General features: G+C 40.7%; 1 protein-coding gene across 38 annotated transcripts in view; it reads left to right on the forward strand.

The window, feature by feature from the left end:
• Positions 1-19,356, forward strand: part of ATG13 (autophagy related 13) — a 29,479-nt gene that overhangs the window by 4,711 nt on the left and 5,412 nt on the right. For 6 of the 38 annotated variants that reach the window (XM_081153741.1, XM_081153737.1, XM_081153706.1 and 3 more), the window contains 13 exons: positions 3,489-3,570; positions 4,530-4,610; positions 5,054-5,173; positions 7,307-7,353; positions 8,508-8,648; positions 10,279-10,319; positions 11,073-11,169; positions 11,470-11,568; positions 12,349-12,442; positions 15,284-15,382; positions 16,119-16,202; positions 16,600-16,736; positions 18,943-19,057. In XM_081153741.1, coding sequence (XP_081009867.1) covers positions 3,502-3,570; positions 4,530-4,610; positions 5,054-5,173; positions 7,307-7,353; positions 8,508-8,648; positions 10,279-10,319; positions 11,073-11,169; positions 11,470-11,568; positions 12,349-12,442; positions 15,284-15,382; positions 16,119-16,202; positions 16,600-16,736; positions 18,943-19,057 — 1,224 coding nt within the window. In that variant the 5' untranslated portion in view covers positions 3,489-3,501. Of the gene's footprint in view, positions 1-3,488; positions 3,571-4,529; positions 4,611-5,053; positions 5,174-7,306; positions 7,354-8,507; positions 8,649-10,278; positions 10,320-11,072; positions 11,170-11,469; positions 11,569-12,348; positions 12,443-15,283; positions 15,383-16,091; positions 16,203-16,599; positions 16,737-18,942; positions 19,058-19,356 lie in introns of all 38 variants that reach the window. The other 32 variants (XM_081153727.1, XM_081153725.1, XM_081153730.1 and 29 more) reach the window with 8 other exon arrangements.

Genomic DNA, 19,356 nt, shown 5'->3' on the forward strand with positions numbered 1-19,356 from the left:
TGATTTTTTTAGAGAGAAAGAAAGGTAGAGGGAGAGAGAGAAACATCGATGAGAGATATATCAATTGGCTGCCTCCTGCAGGCCCCCCACCAGGGATCGAGCCTGCAGCCCCAGCATGTGCCCTGACCAGGAATCAAACTAGCAACCTCTTGGTGCACAGGACAACGGTCAACAAACTGAGCCACGTCAGCCAGGCAGTATTTTTTGTTTTTTAGTTCTAGAATTTGTTTGGTTCCTTTTATAGTTTCTAGTTCTCCTTTAAATTCTCAATTTTGTGCTTTATTTAATTGAATATATTAAGCATAGTAACTTAAAGTCTTTGTATGATAACTATTAATATGTTTTTGATGTCTAATGTCTATTGTATCTGTTGGATTTTGGTTATTTGGATTTGTATCTGTGAATGTTTAGTTTATTTTAATATGTGACAGATATTGTATATGAAAAATTGTAGAGGTAATTTGTGAGCTAGTGTAACATTATTTTCTTCCAGGGAGAACTCACGTGTGTTTCTGGCAGAGACTAAGGACAGACCTTATCACACATTATTAAAGCTGAGCAATGTTTAAAATTTTTCTTTATAGCCCAGCTGGTGTGGCTGAGCATTGACCATGAACTAAGTGGTCACCAGTTTGATTCCCAGTCAGGGAACATGCCCCGGTTTTGGGTTCCATCCCAGTAGGGGGCATGCAGGAGGCACCCTATTGATGTTTCTCTCTCTCTCTTTCTCTCTCCCCCCCCTTTCTCTCTTTCTAAAAATTAGTAAAAACATACTTTAAAAAATTTGTTTTTCATAGTAAAAACTTTTTAAAAATTAGCTTAAAGTCAGCCCTGGCTGGGTGGCTCGGTTGATTGGAGCGAAGTCCCTTACACCAAAAGATTATGGATTCGATTACCCATCAGGACACATGCTGGGGTTGCACGCTCAATCCCCGGTGGGGGAGGCCTGCAGGAAGAGGAAGCTATTCGATCAATGTTTCTCTCTCTCTCTCTCTCTCTCTCTCTCTCCCGCCCCCCGTCCTCTCAAAATCAATTAAAAAATCTTTAAAAAAAAAATTAAATAAATAAAAACAATTGTGGTTTAGTCCAGTCTAAAGGTTTAAGGAATAAGACACAGTGCAGAGCATTCCTCTGGAATGGCTGCTCCAGCTCCATTTCAAAATGGCTCCATTTATGTCATGTTTCACACTTCTATTGCACTTATTTAGTAAAGAATGATAGATTAGGCTCAAGGGAACAACAAGCTCTGATGCCTGAGATAATTTTTTCCCCAGTGGACACCTCACCCCTTTTGTCTCAATAACTAATTCTAGTTACATAATCCTTTTAGTGCTTTCATTGGTACAATAAGTCCCAAGAGTCATTGTGCCATTATGTTTGCATTGGTAGATGGTCTGGTGGTGGGAACACAATTCCCCACTTCAGTGTAAGCTCAGGGCAGCACAGTCCTCCAGCGCTGTTCTTATCTCATCTGGTTCAGCCTGCTTGAGGGCCTTGAGCTGTTTAACCCTTTAAAAAGTCTTTTTATTTTTACTTTAACGTTTGTTATTCTTAACCAAAATTAGGTCTAAAGTGGTTATACATTTCAAATGCTGTCTAACATACACAGGATAGGCCCCAAAAGATATATCCTTTATAATTTGGACCACTTATGGCTTTAACCTGTTCTTGCTCACAGTGGACCCTCCTGTGGCATCTTATTCTGATAATTATTTTTTCTCACAGGTGTTTTATTTCTCCTTCATTGATTTCTTCTCCCTCCTCATAAATTTGCTCAGATATCCCTGTCCTACAGGGAAGCTCCTTTTAACACACCGGCTTGAGCTCTTTCTTCTCTAACTTCTCAGAAGTAGCTGACTCTGTTCTTCACTCTAGGAAGCCATCCTTTTAAAAGTCATTAGCAGGGCAGTACCGGTGGCCTTTCACCTTTTGAGGATGAAGGAAACCAGAACATGTCACCCCGAAATAACTTACTTTGCGCTGAGGGCAATTAAGCAAATGCAGGAAAACCTCTACATGTAGTAGTATAAATGAACCTTACAGACATAATGTTGAGTAAAGGAAGCTACACACAAAAGAATTATTACTATTTGATTCCATTGATAAGAAATTCAAAACAGACAAAACTAACCTGTGGCAATAGAGGTCAGAGTTATGGTTACCTTTTGGTGGATTTATTGATTGAGGGGACACAAAGGAGCATCATTGGAAATGTTCTATAACTTGATCTGGATTGCGGTTATAAGGGTGTATACATATAAAAGTATTTATTGAGCTGTCTACCCAAGATTTGTGCATTTCACTACATGTAAGTTATACCTCAATAAAGAACAGTGCTTTTTTTAATATATATACTTTTACTCATTACTTCCTATTTCAACTCACTCCTTTTGTTTACACCTTTCCTTAAAACTAGCTCTCTCTGGCTTCCCTGGTTTTTTGTTAATTGAAACCCTATTAAACTTTTTGCAGTCAGTCCTTAAATCCTTTCAGCGCTTCCTTTAAAATATCTCCCATCCATACTATTTCCAATTCATGTCTGTAACTAGTGTTAGCCTTGCCCACAAGTCTGAATTATTGCCAAGAACCTAATTGGTTTCCCTGCTTTTCATACTCAAAGCTATTATACAACATGTCAGCAAAGCTGTCTTTCTAAAGCACCATTCAGATGATACCAGTACTTTGTTACTTCCTCTCCTCAAAAGCCTTGAGGTGGCTGCCATTTCTGGCCTACAAGGTGCAGATCAGGCTCTAGCATTGCATTTAAGACACTTATGGTCTGGCCCCAACCAACTACACTACTTTCCCATCCATATGCAATCCTCTGAAAAACTGAAATACTTAATAGTTCCAAAGCCTTTTTGCTCTCTGTTGCTTATACCTCTTTGTTCATGCTCTTCTCTCCCTGAACGCTTTCTTCCTCATGCAAACCCCATTTCAAACTTTCAACCTGGGGGTATTATGATATGCTTCAGGAAATCCACAAATCCCTGCAGTTATATCCAAACATTTCCACACATGTGCATTTTTCTGGAGAAAGGGCTTGTCTTGCCTTCAGATTCTCAAAAAAGTCCCTAAACCTCCCCAAAGTTAAATTGGTTTAGTTGCCTTTTGAAGGAATGTAAATGAACTCATTTTATGTTAGAACAAAGTTTTTGTCCCAGTAAAACTTAGTTCTCAATATTCTGGGTAATAAAAATATTTTTAATACATAAGTTCTACCTAAAGCTCAAAGATTCAGATTCATATAAAATGGACCATTTTTAGGTTCCTAGGTTTAGTTCTTTTGTATAGAATTTATTTTCCTCAAAAGATAGTATCTTAATATTTTTTCACTTTGGTATCTTTAGTTAGAGGGGAATTTTTTTCCCTTCCCACATGCCTATTCATACAGCTCATAGACAATACCATCTCTGTATGCTTTGATATAGCAATCCCTTTTAAAAGATATTAGTCACATTTTTCAACATTTTTTTGTTTTGTTTTAGATTCCCATAGGCAATGGAAACTGATCTCAGTTCCCAGGACAGAAAGGACCTGGACAAGTTCATTAAATTTTTTGCCCTCAAGGTAACATACCCATTCTCTTTGAGCCTAGACCTGTTGGAAATAACTTCTGTGCTTCTCCCTTTTTGGAAATATAGCATAACAGCTTGCAGCTTGCCCATTCTAATGGATACTCTGTCTGTTGTAAACCAAACTGTGAAGTTTGGGGGTGGTACTGGGGGTGTAACTAAAAAGTAGCTTCCAATTTTCCACAGTTACTTGTTGAAAAAATTTTTTGCAAGGCTGTTTGCAGAAATGTCAAACTATTATGCCAGGTTATTGGCACAGTATGTTCCCTTGGGGTGGAACAAAGGCTGTGGACTGGATTGGATAGCATTTTGGGCATCTTTCCCTAAGCATCACGTAACTCTGAAATGTCTAACTTACATTTATTGTTCCATTCTGGGTAAATGAGGAATTAAAACTGAATTTTGAATGCTTTAGAAATTAAATTTTCCTAAATCTAAAAATTATTTCCACATCTTTCACTCCTTCCTCTCAAACATTGCCATGTAAGAACAATTCATGCAGTAGATTCTGGTTGTAAAATTAGTTGGAAGACTTTTGCCATATGGGCCAAAAGATATGAATAATTGTGGAGTCCTTGATTTAAATCTACTATCATTACATAAGTGTATGGCAATGAATATTTACACCTACTGTTGGACTTGTTTCTTTATGAAAGTCAGAGCCACCATGTGCAACTTTCCTTCTGCCATATGAGAACATTACAGATTCCAAGCCTCAAACTGTAATTCCTAATTCTAATTGGTTGACACTGTGTCCTCAGGAATATTTACAGTATTCTTTTTGTACAGTATTTTTTCTATCTGTTCTTGAATGTTTTGAGTTCCTAAAGTGTAGTTATAATTATTGACATCTTTTAAACCCTGCTTTGGAAGGGTTTTAACCCTGATCAGGAACCAAGTCAATTTAAGATTTTTAATCTTTGATTTTTTTGGTATTTGTTTTTTTTTTTTTAGACTGTTCAAGTGATTGTCCAGGCTCGGCTTGGCGAGAAGATTTGTACTCGTTCATCTTCATCCCCAACGGGTTCAGATTGGGTAAAATTCCTGTTCTTTGCTGAGGGGTATACTGCGGTGTCTGTTACAAGGAATCAGAGTGCAGTAATAAGGGATACTGTTTATAGTGTTACTAAATCATAACGTTAAAAGACCCAATTCCATTTGACCCATTCACTTGGAAAGTACGTTCTTCTTTGAACTTTAGTCCTGGGTTTATTTGGTTCTTGGCTTTCTGCTGTTTTAGCTGAAAAGCTTAGTCATTAGAAAACAAAAATATCTTGTTACTAATTTTTGTCCTAGGTCATTAGCAGTTTCAGCCTGAGCTTTGGGGCTTTGATGCAAGATACCTGTTATGGGGAAGGAAGAAATGAATGAATGTCCTTAATCAACCAAAGCAATGCCTGCATTACCCAGCAGATAGTCTGACTACTTTATGTTTCCATAATGCTTACAGTGGGTGAAAAGTCCCTTTTGTTTTCCAGTTCAACTTAGCAATCAAAGACATCCCAGAGGTTACACATGAAGCAAAGAAGGCACTGGCAGGACAGCTGCCTGCCGTCGGGAGATCTATGTGTGTGGAGATCTCACTCAAGACTTCTGAGGTAAGATTATGGCCAGGATGGTGTCTTAACTTGGCACTCACAGTTCTCCACGCTCTGGTTCCAACTAGCCCTATTTCTGCCCCATCCCTCTCTGAGCTTCTCATCATTCTCTGAGGAGGTCATGGTTTTTGTACTTTTTCTTCCAACCACCCGGAATAGGCTCGTCACCTCATTTTTGTATATATCACCTATGTATGACATGTTTCTACTTATCCTCAAGACTCACATGCTCTAGAAAATCTTCCCCTCTAGAGGGAGAGGTAACTACTCTCTCTAGACTTCCATGTACTTTGTATTCGTTTCTGGAGTAGGACTTGCTGTATTGTGATTTAAAAAAATTTTTTTTTTCTTACCTTATTCCATGTTAAGTTTGAGGCAGATATTGCTACTTGTGTGTTTATTAACCTATTTCCACTACAGGATTGTGAGGCTGCATGGTATAACGAAAGGGGGATGGAGTTTGGAGCTACACAGACCCACGTTCAGATCCCAATCGAGTGACTTTGGCCAAATTACTTAACCCCATCCCCACCAACACCACCAAACTAACATGACACTTCATAGCCTTGCAGGGCTACAATATTTTTTCATTTAATCCTTATTTGTAAAGTGACTAACATAACATAGTAGGCAATTACTACATGTTTCTATTCATACTTTACACTTATTCTGGATGTTAGCAGCTATGCTACCTCTTATTTATCTTTGAAGTTCTTCAAATTCTTTTTGAAATGAGGCAGGCTATAAATAAATAATCATCTCTGTGCCTAACACAGTGCCTGGGATGGCATATAGTAAGCACTCAATGAATTTTGTTGAATGAATATTGTCAACGCTTATTTCATGGAAACCTTAGAACCAAATAAAACAAAACTTCCTATTCTTCATTGAATTGCCAGTTCATACTCTCTCTCTCTTTATATATATATATATATATATATATATATATATATATATATGTGTGTGTGTGTGTGTGTGTGTATGTATGTATGTATGTATATATTCTAGTGATTCATAGGGAGTCCAAAAGGAATCCCTAGAAGAACTCTTTCCTTTCCCAGGCATCTATGAAATCTGACTATAAACTATTCTGATTGCCCTAGAGAAACCACACCAACTTGTCTTAAGTACTTATTATCCCGTCATCCCCTGGTTTTTTGGGAGGTAGGGGGAAAATTCAAATTCATTGTGTCATTTAGAAACAACAGTATAATGAAAAGGATATATATTAAGGATACATATTTAAATTTGATCTAGAACAAATACATTCTGTATTCCACAAACTAACCCAAGCTTACTCTCAGACCTAAAGAAATGCCCTTTTCCAACGGATTAATAAAAAGGTTACTTGTGTTCAGAAGCATGTGAATATCCTTCTCACTAATAAACAGGAGTGTTACAGGGTTGAGGGATTCTAGCTTTAGTCTTTTCTTTTTCTTACCTACTCACTAAGACAGTCTGTTCAGAGTAACACAAAGAGAGACTGAACAGTTTGGTTGAAGACATCAGACAGCTAAAAAGATTTAAGTAAGGAGCTTGTTAAGGTATTCTTCAATTGTGAGTGTCACCTAAAAATACCCCCTATAGAATTGGAGGGAAGGGCTCTCTCCATCATTGGAAGTGTTGGCCTTACTGGAAAGCAGTTTGGAGATATATAGCAAAAGTCTTCAAAGCAGAAATACTCTTTGATCTAACAATTCTACTTCTGGAAATTTGCCTTAAGAAATTAATTCCGGGTACGTGCAAAATTGTAGTCTCCAGGCTGTTTATCAAAATGCTGTTCGTGGTAGTGAAAAATTAGAAACAACCTTTATGTCCAAGGACGGGGGACTGATTGGATAAAGTGGCGGTCATGTTTTGGAATACTGTGCAGCTGTTAAAAATAATGCAGGATTGTTAACTATAAGGAAAATTCCATGTATTTATTAAAAACTAGGTGATTAAAAGAATGTATATGATATGATCTCACCTTTATTTAGAAATGTGGCTGATTGGATTATATATTATCTTTATTTTGCTTATTTATAATTTATAATATATTTTATAGTGACTATATAGAGCTCTGTAATAAGAAAAAAGAAAATTTTAAAAATAAAATAAAATTGAAATGTCTTTCATTTGTCCCATCTATAGGGAGATTCCATGGAACTAGAAATTTGGTGTCTTGAAATGAATGAAAAGTAAGTTCTCTATCTTAGGTTCCTTGGTTGTGGTAACTGAGGATAAAGCAGATGACATCATGTGAAAAACAGTGCTTTGTTATCAGTCATGGAGGGTGTTCTGCTCACTTAACAAAACCAATAGGTCTTTGCTACAATGCTTCATGCTTGGCTTCCAGCCCTGGCACAGAGATGACCTTCAGAGGGAGCATCAGTCCAGAGAGACTCAGACATTACAGGGAAAGGAGCAGAGAGAAAGCTGAAAGGGTTTCTTGTTTTCCCAGAGTACAGATAGTTCTCTGATTAAATCCCTGGGGAGCTCTTGTAACATGACTACTCTATTTTGTCTGTTTTTTGTGTGGCAGACATCCAATAAGATTTCCCCTCCCTACTCCTTTTTATGCAGTATTGGTCATAGATTGGAAATGCATGTTATTTCCCTCCTCCATTTTCTTCTTTCAAGGCAGATTAGCTTACTTCCTGCCTGAAGTTTCCATTTTCAAGAAGATTACACATATAGAAAAATTGAAGAAATAGCAACACCTCAAAAGAAAAACTTTAGTAATAAATATATGTGGTATAGGCATTTTTTAAGTATAGAAAGCAATTGCCAGGTTATAGTCCAAAATTTTAGTACCAAACACATGTATAGAGGTAAACAGCTCATCAGATGAGACATTGAAATTGTGTTTACACCTTCATTAATATAATTGCAACATTGAATTGCTGTTTTTAATTGTGTTGCTTTATTTCTTAGAAAGATAACTGCTTCAAAGCTATAAAAAATACATTCGGTGCCTTTTTGTGCCCATCTCCCTGTGTCCAGTGCATGAGAAAGTGAAACTTTTGTTTGTTCGCTTTTCGTAGCAATCTGTTAATAAACTGACAAAGAACTCTAATTACACCTTTAGTTCAGAGCATGTTTTAATAATAAATTTAATTTTATACAGTTCCAGTGCTTAATTTGCAACCACGTCTGTTAGCTGTCATACTCTGAACCATGTATTTGGACTGCAAAGCAGTTTGTGTTCTATCAGAATTTATGAATAATGCTAACAAGTTAAGCTCAGTCAATAGATGGAACATAACTGTTATCTCTATAGCCACTGCTTTTCTGCTCTTTGTCTCATGTTGCTTGAATAGGAGGATGCTGATAGTGTCTGTGTGCTCCACAGGTGTGATAAAGAAATCAAAGTTTCCTACACTGTGTACAACAGACTGTCGTTACTGCTGAAGTCTCTCCTGGCTATAACTAGGGTGACGCCAGCTTACAGACTCTCCAGGAAGCAAGGGCATGAATATGTCATATTGTACAGGTAAACAGCGTGGCTGCTCAGCTTCTTGATTCACTTGTCAGCCTTATCCCTGCGCGCTGTCTGACTGGCACTCAGATATTATGTAGGTATCCCATGGTTAGTTTTTGGACAGGTGATTGGTTGGATAGTTGATGCTGTAGCTTCACTGTGATTGTCTGTCTGTCTTCCCTTATGAGCTCCGCTTTCCAAGGCTACCAAGGTGTTTGTCCTTTTCTTTTTTTTTTTTTTCCAATCTGTTTTTATTGATTTCAGAGAGAGGAAGGGAGAGGGAGAGAGAAATAGAGACATCAATGATGAGAGACAGTCACTGACCAGCTGCCTCCTGCACGCCCCCGACTGGAGATCTAGCCCACAGCCCGGGCACGCACCCTGATCAGGAATCCAACCTGGCTCATGGGTCGATGCTCAGCCACTGAGCCATATCGGCCAGGCTCTTTGTCCTTTGGTTTGTGCACAGTCGTGATTCCTGTGGATTGGATTTTGAGGTCCTACTGACAGGACCTTGGACCAGGAAAAGGAGCTTAAAAATTTAAAAAACAGACTATCCTGAGCAGATTCCTGCCCTCTGTATTCCAGAGTTAAACTAAAATTTCTTGTTTAACAAATTGCTAATTCAGTTTGTTTTTTAATTAGTTGTTTGTGGATATAGAGAACTGGTCAACAGTTCTTTGAGTATTTTTCTTGGAATATTTCACCTCAACAAGTATTAAGTACCTTTTTAATGTAAGCATTGTCCTAGGCCTAAGGAAGAACTATACAGAGGCCCTGCCCTACAGGTATTTTTAATCTAATGGGGGAAATAGTTTGGTACATGCATAATTTAATAAAAAGCAGGATTTGAAAGCTGCGTAGCAGTATCAGGAAAAAAGTGCTGGGAGAACACAGAAAGGGAAAATTTGTTCTGAGTGGGAGATACAAGACAGGCTTCATGGAGGAAGTGGCCTTCAAGCTAGACCTTGAGGCAGAGAGAATTTCAGCAGGTAGAAGCGAGGGAGGAAGATTGTTCCAGGTGAGGAGTACAGCAGATGGCAAGGCACAGAAGTAGGGGCGAGGTATGAACTGTACTTAGTTTGTCTGATGGACCAAAGTGGTGGCGTGGAGGATACATAGGAAAGAGAGCAGAGCATGAGATCCAGGAGCCCCAAATCGGCCAAGACTTTTCTTTCATATTAGTGACCAACCATCGGTTTTAAGCCTTTGTCTTACATGTATAGAGCCGATTTCAAGAAGAATTAGGATAGCAGGATGGAAAGACTAATGATTAGACTTAACTAGTTCTGTTGTAACAGTCTAGTACTTGAGAATAGTTATTAAGTCATTCTTTAACTTTTTTTAGCAATAATATAGCAACCCTCCCTGTGTTTATTTTTCCAGGCGGGAGAGGGAATAAGAAACTTATATAGCAGTTTCCACTTAATTATTATTTTCCTAATTTTTTTTATCTATCTTCTCCATATACACCCTCTTGCTGGCGGCCTAATTGAAGTAGTAGCATTATTGCTCCATTAAGAGAGGTGTTCATGTAATAAGAAAAGAAAGATTTGTTTTGTTTATTTTGTTTCTAGGTGTTTTTTCTATAGAGGCCATTAGAATAAAGAATCAGGTAACATCTTTTTTTTCTTCCCTGCAGGATATATTTTGGGGAAGTTCAGCTGAATGGCTTAGGAGAAGGTATGTATCAAGGTTGAAAAACATTTGTAGTGTTAAGAGCTCTCCTGACCAGAGATGGGCTTGGGTGCATAATAATATGCAGCTTGTGATTTTCATATGTATGATACAAGGAAGGAAAAGACAGGTAGGTGGTCCCAGAGCCACTAGGGAGTGGCTAATTTCCCCAAAGTTCCAATAACTTGGTATTCTTTCTTACTCTTTATACAATTGTCTATTTCCTAATTTTCTAGAATGAACATGTTAGATGTTTCTGATGAGCATCAATTTTGAAAAATTGGAAGTGAAACCAAGAAATCCAGGAAAGCTTGGTTGGGAGAGTCACCTGCAAGGCCCTGGCTCTTTTTCGTACTTAGTTCTGGGGTGGCAGCTTGAGTGAGAGTGCAGTTACTTCATAAATTTGAGGTGTTTTTGTGACAAACTCTTAGTGTCCCTTTGCTGTCTCATTGGGCATGTGACAGTCCAGGCAGGGTTGGTTAGGACTTGCTCGAGCTATAGGATTAACAGTTGTTTTACCTTTTTGAAGGTAGTTTTATCTGGAAACACAGTGCTATTTTCCTTGCTAATATTAGGTCAATATAGAATTAATTGAAAGAAAAAAACAACACATACAGGTACACACATGAAATTGAGGCACTCAAGGTGATACATCAATAATGCCAGAGAGTGTATAGCTAAATAATGCAAGGAAAGACAGATGGGGCAGTGTCAGTATTCTCTGGGGGGAAAAAGCTAATTATTTATCTCTTCTCCTAGGTTTCCAGACAGTTCGTGTTGGGACAGTGGGCACCCCTGTGGGCACCATCACTCTTTCTTGTGCTTATAGGATTAACTTGGCATTCATGTCTACCAGGTGAGGAAAGAGCAATGGAATCCAAAAAGCTCAAAGATACTAAAGTTTTTTCACCCAAACTCGACAGCTAAGTCTGCAGTTCAGCTTTGCCATTGCTGAAATCAGTCCCCTTCTGAAGAATAAAATAAAGAGAGAGCCCAGTTTCATTGGAGAATCTGAGTGTTCCAGAGCCAACAATGGAGATGGTGGTTTATATTTTGGGATGCGATAGTTAAGGGTCTGATGGTTCCTGCTAATAGATCTTCAGGGAGGCTGGCAAGGCATTCTAACAAGTACTGCAATCTGCTTATTGCGTTGCAGGCAATTTGAGAGGACCCCACCTATCATGGGGATTATCATTGATCACTTTGTGGACCGTCCCTATCCCAGCTCCTCGCCCATGCACCCCTGCAATTACAGGTGAGGAATGTGAAAGGCACTTTCCCAAACTGCAGCTAGCAGAAGCATCCATCTCACAGGTACATAGGGCACCTTTATCAGCACTCACCAATGGGCATGGGGCACTGATGGAGACCCCACAAGAAGAGAAATGGAATGGCTAGCTTCCTTTTTTGCTGCTGCCTGTAAGGTACACCCAGACCTGGGGTATATAGAATGTCTCAGAAAATTCTTGGACGTGGTGAATCTTGACAGTAGTGATTTGACTTAGAGACAAGAGTGGCAGTAATCTGTGGAATGTCCATTGCAAATCAAATGGTTTGCAGGTTATCATTGGCACAATTCAGTTACACTTGAGAATCAAATATCTTCAGGCCTAGTTCCCAGAAAACAGATTCTAGAATTCTCTAGAGGTTGGAATCGATATGTGTCAGGAAGGATACTGCCTTTATGTGAAGGACTTCTAAAATTGGATATGATTGTCTTTGGAGTCTAGACTTTTGTTTTACTGCAATCTGTTGCTGATAGTTCTTTGGCCCCATCATTGTCCAGGCTTAAGCAAATACTCTCAAACGATAGGTCAGGTAAGATGTTTGGGTAAAAAAAAAAAGCCATTGTCAACCTCTAGATGCTGCTCTCTGGAAATGTTTGAAATTATGAAGGACTCAGCACAGCTCTCTTGCTGAACTCTTATGAACTCTGCCTAAAACAACTGTTGTCATAACTTGCATCCCTTTGTGGCCTTTCTAAAATTGACTGCCATCACCGTAAAATTCATGATTTCCTTTCCCTTCACTACAGAACCACTGGTGAGGACACTGGAGTAACATATCCTTCTGTGGAAGATTCTCAAGAAGTGTGTACCACCTCTTTCTCCACCTCCCCTCCATCCCAGGTAGGGGAAACGGGTTTTGGGGTGGTGGTAGTAATTTGGCACGTTATGAAATGACGTCAAAATTTAGGTAGTTTCTTTTGGTGGTGGTAGTAATTGTTTCGAGGGGGTTCTTTTGAGTGATGAGGAAGAGCCTTCTTATCCAGCAGGTAATATTGCAGTAACCATTCTTAACCCACAACATGTAACCTTTACCTTCCTGGGAACATCTAAAAATTCCCTAGAAAAATCACTCACAGAATTCCATATGCATTCTCATACCAGAGAGATACTCTAACCTACACTTGTTAATTTGGTAGCTACTTCTCATTTGAAGTGGTAAATATGGCCCCCAATAATGGAAGAAGCACAAAAGGAGCCAATAATTATTTAGCGTATTTTAGCATTTTGCTAGTAAGAAACCAGCAGGGCCATTTTTCTTACTAGTTGACACAGAGATTTCTGCCTATCTGCATTCTCCGTCTGAACATTTTTAACCATTAACTTTTCCACTTGAGTCCATCTTCAGTGTCAAACGGAATTTCAATAAAACACAGGCTCCAGACAGGGTTCTCAGATTCCCAAGAGGAAGTGCCTGTAGTGGCCTTGTTGTACAATGTACATGGTACTGAGACTGCTTCCGCTAAGGAATCATTTTTGCCAACTGGATGAATTTCAGGGCACATTTTGTCCCTTCCATCCCAAGTCTTTCATTTTCGGCCTCCTTCATTGCCTGCAAATCCCTGCTCTACCTGCCCACCATCACTATTCCCTCCTCTTTGATTTTCACATTAGACAGTTTCTCCTAGACCAATTCATTCCTACTTTCCTTTAAACCAGGCCCAGATAATCCCTTCTCACCATCTTATTTTGGGAACCCAGCAAATTAATTAGCTATTCATAAGTTTTTATTTTCAGTGTTTTTAAATTAAGAAAAAAATTAAATTTATTCCATCGTGGGTTGTTAGGCGATGCTGGATTAAAATTATGGTTCTATTCTGTTTCAGACACAGAAGTTAGGCACAATGTGTGTGAAAGGTGTTACAGAATCCACAGATCACTATTATTTCTATTGTCCCAATTTAGAGTTAAAGAGGGTCTTGTTGTAAAGTTGCCTAGACAGCTTGGTTTGGGGGGTGGGGATTATTATTCCCTTCACATTAACATGCGTAGGCATGAGTGTCACCATTGTTCTGGGAGCGGGTAGCTTCTGGTACGCTTACTGACATAGCACAATACTGAGCAAAATGAGGGGGAGCCCACATTCTTAAGAGTACACGTTAATGGGAGTAGATTATTTTTTAGATAATAAAATGTGAATATGTCAAGTTTAATGTTCATTAAAGTTTTGTTTTATAAGTGATAAATTTATAAACAATAAATAAAGTTGTGACTTGAGGACATGAGGGATGATAAAGCTTGGCTTTAATAAATCAGTTTGTCTCTGTCTGATATAGTGGAAATTTCACCCAGCTCCAAAGGTAAAGGGAAGTTAAGTAGTATCTGCATGGAATGCTTGCGTAAAAGGTTGTTGACCTGTGTAAGGAGAGCCTATCTGTTCTCATGGTATCAGTTTCCTGTTGTGTCTTGTCACAGTTTAAAAGTAAATCACATCAAGATCTTATCAATACTGTATCAAGGTTGGTACAGTTTGGTGCAGAAATACTGATTTTGAACAGAGAGAGAAAATTGTTTGCCATCAGGTCACCTCATTCCTGTAAATACTGAAATAGTTTCTTCCTTGGTTTAACTTAGGGAATTGCATAATTGTTCAACAACTTCTATTTGAGCTTTTGCTAGAGTCCAGTGAACACATATTAATGTTTGTTTTGCCAACAAAAGAGGGATCATGTTTCATTTGTGTCAAGAAATAGTTAATAGTTGTAACCCTGAACCTGTTACTGTGACTTAAGGTCCTATTTTCTTTTTTTAAAATATGTCTTTATTGATTTCAGAGAGAGGAAGGGAGAGGGAGAGAGATAGATAGAAACATCAATGATGAGAGAGCTATCATTGATCAGCTGCCTCCTGCACGACCCCTACTGGGGATCGAGCCCGCAACCTGAGCATGTGCCCTGAAGGGGAATCGAACCTCAATCTCCTGGATCCTAGGTCGATGTTCAACTGCTGAGCCACACCTGGCCGGGCAAGGTCCTACTTTCAATTTTAAGCATTTTACTTATTAAAGATGGAACAGCAAGACCCAAAATAATCATCACGCCCATAATTAAAACTTGAAATCATAAGAGTTTTGAAAGTGTCCCAGCTTTTGCTCCATCAAGTTCTCAGATCACACACACACACACACAGGGCCCTATGTCTACATCTGTACTTACCCACTCATCTTCCCTGGGATGATGTAGGAAAGTGCAGCTGGGTACTTTGAAGTTCCAGCCAACGAATGTCAAGTTTTTAAACCTGCCCCTGAGGATTCTGGGTCCCCTCAAAAAAGGCATTTTAACATTTTAATCTGTTTCTTCATTCATCCTGAGTACACCTTGTGGCTGCTCTCGGGCCCTTCCTATTGGAGACCATTCTCTAATGTCCTCCCATCCTCTTGACTAAAGATGGGCTAATACTTGGTTCAGGTTTCTCTTTTTGCCAAACTATTCCAGCTTGACTCCACCTGCTCATCAGGGAGACACGCATGCACAGAGTGTCCTGGAATAAACGTCTCTGCAGACCCTTGAAGCCATCCTTTTGGGAAGGCTGTCTTGCAGCTTTCTCCCCGCTTCACGCCTGACTTCCATTGTGCATTTCAGCCTCTGTTGCTCCTGCCCCTTCGGAGTTTTTTCACTTCTTTCTCAAGTCCCTTTTCTTTTTTCTTCTCTTGTTTCTCCTGTCTCTGTTTGTATCTGTGCACAGTGTGTGTTTACTGTTACAAAGGCACATTTTCAGACCCCTACTCCTGTGGTGACGGATACCCTGAGGGTCCCCATGGCAGGACTGGCCTTTTCCCATCAAGTGAGTCTAATGGGAAGAAGGGGATAAATTAGATGGCATCTTTTTATTTAAAAATTGTAAATAAAATAGAGGGTATAGCTATTTAAATGTCCCCAAGTGTTCTGTGGGTTATTTTGAGACTTAGTAATTGACTTCTAACAGGACAACCATAATAGAGCAGCCCAAAATAGGATTTTTCAGTTGCCCCCCCCCCATTTATGTGAAAAATACATGGAGTTATTTATATCTTACTTCCAGATAAACAATCCAAGAGTGGTATTCTTTCTTTCTCAACATAACTAGGAGCCCTTCCATACCCAGTGGTGAGGGAGGGTGTGATTAGAGAAGACGCCTTCAGTTCCAAAGAGACCTCAAGGACAAAGGAGAAAATAGAATGACCTGGGGAAAACTGATGACTTTGGCTCCAAGACCTGCCCCAGCTTGAGCTGGACACAGAGCAGTTAGCTGAGAAAAGGGGGAGCAAGGGAATCACTTGAGGCCTTCGTAAGGCCACAGAGCTGGGAATCTCCGCCCCACAAACAGTTTCTTCATTTAAAAAGAAATGGCCTAGTCCTGTCTTGTCTTTAACCCTTAGACAGGCCCCTGGCGCTGTGAGGATGTGGGCTGGGTCCACTCCTTACCTCTCTGCTGACCTTGATCATTAGCTGTGCTCCAGGACTACCTGTGCTCTCCCCCCTTTCCTCTGCCCCCTTGTTTTTCTCTTGCTTAGCTCTCAAGCTCTCGCCTTTCCTATCAGCCTGCTGCCCTGGGCGTTGGATCAGCTGACCTGGCTTACCCAGTAGTGTGTGCTGCTGGCTTACACACCACACATCCTCACCAGGTATCTTTAAAGATGGGGTGAACCCTGGGGGTTCCTGTGCTGCCTTCCTGCCCTGAGGGGCCTCTTGTGATACCAGTTGCATTCTAAGTGTTTGGAAGCAAAGCTTCTCTCTGAGTTTGGAGAACTAGCAGGGCTTTGAGAGGAAGGGCCTCTTAAACTTCAGAAAGGAAAGAAGAGCTCCCATTGTTTCTCCCTCTTTCCTTTTCCTTCTGTAATTGCCATGCATGTCTCCCAGTAACTGAGTCCCAGGGAGGGTAAGAGCCAAGGTTTCCTGCTCGCTAGATGGCAGCAGTGGTGATGAACAATCTTGAAAGCAGATAGCATCCTGCTAGGCCTTGAGTGTCATCTTCTGCCTGAGGCTGTCACCATTCACTGTATTTTTCCTTTTTCCCTAAAGCTAATGGTTCCTGGGAAGGAAGGTGGGGTACCCCTTGTCCCCAACCAGCCTGTCCACGGTGCCCAGGCTGATCAGGAGAGACTGGCAACCTACACCCCTTCTGATGGGGCCCACTGTGCTGCCACACCTTCTAGCAGGTAAGTTCATGTTTTGGCTCTGCCGCTGCTCAGGCCAGCCAGGGGCCTGTCCTCCCTGACACGTGCTTGTTTGGTGTTAGTAAAGAGGGGCTTTTCAGCATTGACTCAGGCTTCCCCATTTGCGCCCCAAATGTGCATTCCTTTAAGTTCCCAATAAGAATCTCATTGCAGCTGGTATGTAAAGACGCTGGCCCCAGCTTCACTACTAACAGCGCACAGCAGGGGCTTGGCTCTTACCACCTTCATCCAGTGAAGGGGTTTTTCTTTTACCCTGAGATTTATTCCCTTGGAGTTGGTCTTCATTGTTTCCTGAGGACCAGAACCGAGTGTTTACCATGAAGTCTTGAGCCGCGGTATATCTGTGGTGGTAGTTAGGATTGATTTTCTTTTTCTGCTATGCTAGTGCCTCATGGAGATCCTTTAGAAACAACTATTTTTTCTCATTAAAAAATTTTTTTAATTTGTCTGTTTTGGTTGTAGAAGTGATACATTCTGTGAAATTTAAATTATAAAGACATTGATTAGGTAGAAAATGAAAGTTCTCATAACTGCACCCCACAAAGATCACCACTGTTACCTCCTTTTAAAAGATGGCCTGTCTGGTGTGGCTCAGTGGTTGAGCATCGACCTAGGATCCAGTTCGATTCCCTGTCAGGGCACACGCCCGGGTTACGGGTTTGATCCCCAGTAGGAGGCGTGCAGGAGGCAGCCGATCAATGACTCTCTCATCATTAGTGTTTCTATCTCTCCCTCTCCCTTTCTCTCTCTGAAATCAATAAAGACATATTATAAATAAATAAACAAACAAATAAACAGATGGAAGGATCTCAGAAGGATTAAGTACTTTGCCTAAGAGCAGTTAGCTTGCAAAATGGCTGGGCACAAGCCTCACTCCTGACTTCAAGTGCATGCTCACTCTTTCCATTACACTTGGAGTTCTCCCGAGGGAAGCTGAGGCTGTCTTGATCTGACCTGCCCTCCCTTGCCTGGAAGTCCCCAGCGGTAATGACGTTGATTGCTTGCCACATCCTAAATGAACTTTTGGATAATAGAAATTTCTGGGTGGTTTTTTTTCTTCATTCCCACGGTGGAGTGATGGGAAGGGAATTGTTTGGGAAGGTCAAATTTTCACACCATCCATCAGGAAAAATAATTACGTTCATTCCTGACTTCCCAAACTTTCATCTTCTTATCCCTCCCTCTGTTAGATAATCAAAAGAAGAGCCTGTTTGTCATTTTACACTCTTATTTTCTGAGCCTTTACTCCTGGGGCATGTCTGGGAGTAAAGACCGAGGACCCTGTGCAGGAGGTCCTTAACTGCAGGTGCTCAGAGCTCAGGCCTTTCCTCAGTGCTGCTCCTCCCTGCTGGCGGGAGTCCAGAGGCTACTTGGAGTTCACAGCCTTCCTCCCCACCTTGAGCCCCTGCTTTTGGCAGAGGAGCTTTCCTATCCCCTGCTGCTCGCAGGGCTGTGACTACTGGTCTGGCAGCCACAATATGGGACCCTGTTTCTGCTGTTTGGAACGCCCTCCTGTCATCCAGGACTCTGCATCAGACTGGAGGGGTCAGTGGGAACAGCCATATTGTATCGTTGAACGGAGGGATGATTGAGGGTGAGGAGAGAGCAGGAAATGTGATACAGAGCACAGAGGACCTCAGCCCAGGCAATTTGTCATGGGCGGAGAAAGCTCTGGCTATCTAGACAAATTTGAGACTCGACTTGGAATAATGTTCCATGTGAGGTAAGACTTAAATTTAACACTACTGTAAACTGTACCGCCTGAGCTTTTAAATAACCATCCAAAACAAAAATAAGGAGCTAGAGAACAGCTAAAATCTTGAATCTGTTTCTGTAATTAATATTTAAATTACAGTTTATGGAAGCTGCTTGCCTATATGTATGATTGGTATATGCACGGTAGTGGAAGCTTATTGGTATTTCATATAAGCTTTACACGATTGTAACACTGAATTTCATTCACATGTGCATAGTTTTTAGTTGTTCCAGGAAATGTAGCCCTCTGCTCTCAACTCAGAGGGGAGGGGGGGAGCAGCAGCAGCCAGACCACATATTGCCCTTTCCCACTGAGTGGGTGGTGGGGCAACTCCTGCCGTAGGCTGCAGCCCACAGAGGGTAGCTTCATGGGAAACCAAGGAGGCTCTGCTGTGGTTTGAGAACGAGTACCAATGTTACCTTTCTTCTCCAGTGAGGATACTGAAACTGTATCAAACAGCAGTGAGGGACGCGCCTCTCCCCACGATGTCTTGGAGACCATCTTTGCCCGAAAAGTGGGGGCTTTTGTCAACAAACCCATCAACCAGGTGATTTTTCTGCCACTGCCACTGTGAGCCATGTCTGAGGGAGGCCTTATAGGCAGGTCTCTTAACCTGGGATCTCTGCAGTCACTGACATCACATGTGAATTGTATGTGTGTGTGTGTGAATTTTTATGAAGAGGGTTAATAACCTGTGACACCATCCCCAAAAAGTTAAGAATTATTGTTCTGTGATCTTTCAAGCCTCTTAGAGGAGAGGGAGGCTAGACACCATTCAGTACAAGCATGGTGCCCTGAAGTATCTGCGTCAGCCTAACTTGAAGTAGGAAGTTCTTCCTTGGCGCT

The sequence above is a fragment of the Miniopterus schreibersii genome (assembly GCF_964146895.1).
Source record: "Miniopterus schreibersii genome assembly, chromosome: 12".
In the NCBI taxonomy this organism is placed as follows: domain Eukaryota; kingdom Metazoa; phylum Chordata; class Mammalia; order Chiroptera; family Miniopteridae; genus Miniopterus; species Miniopterus schreibersii.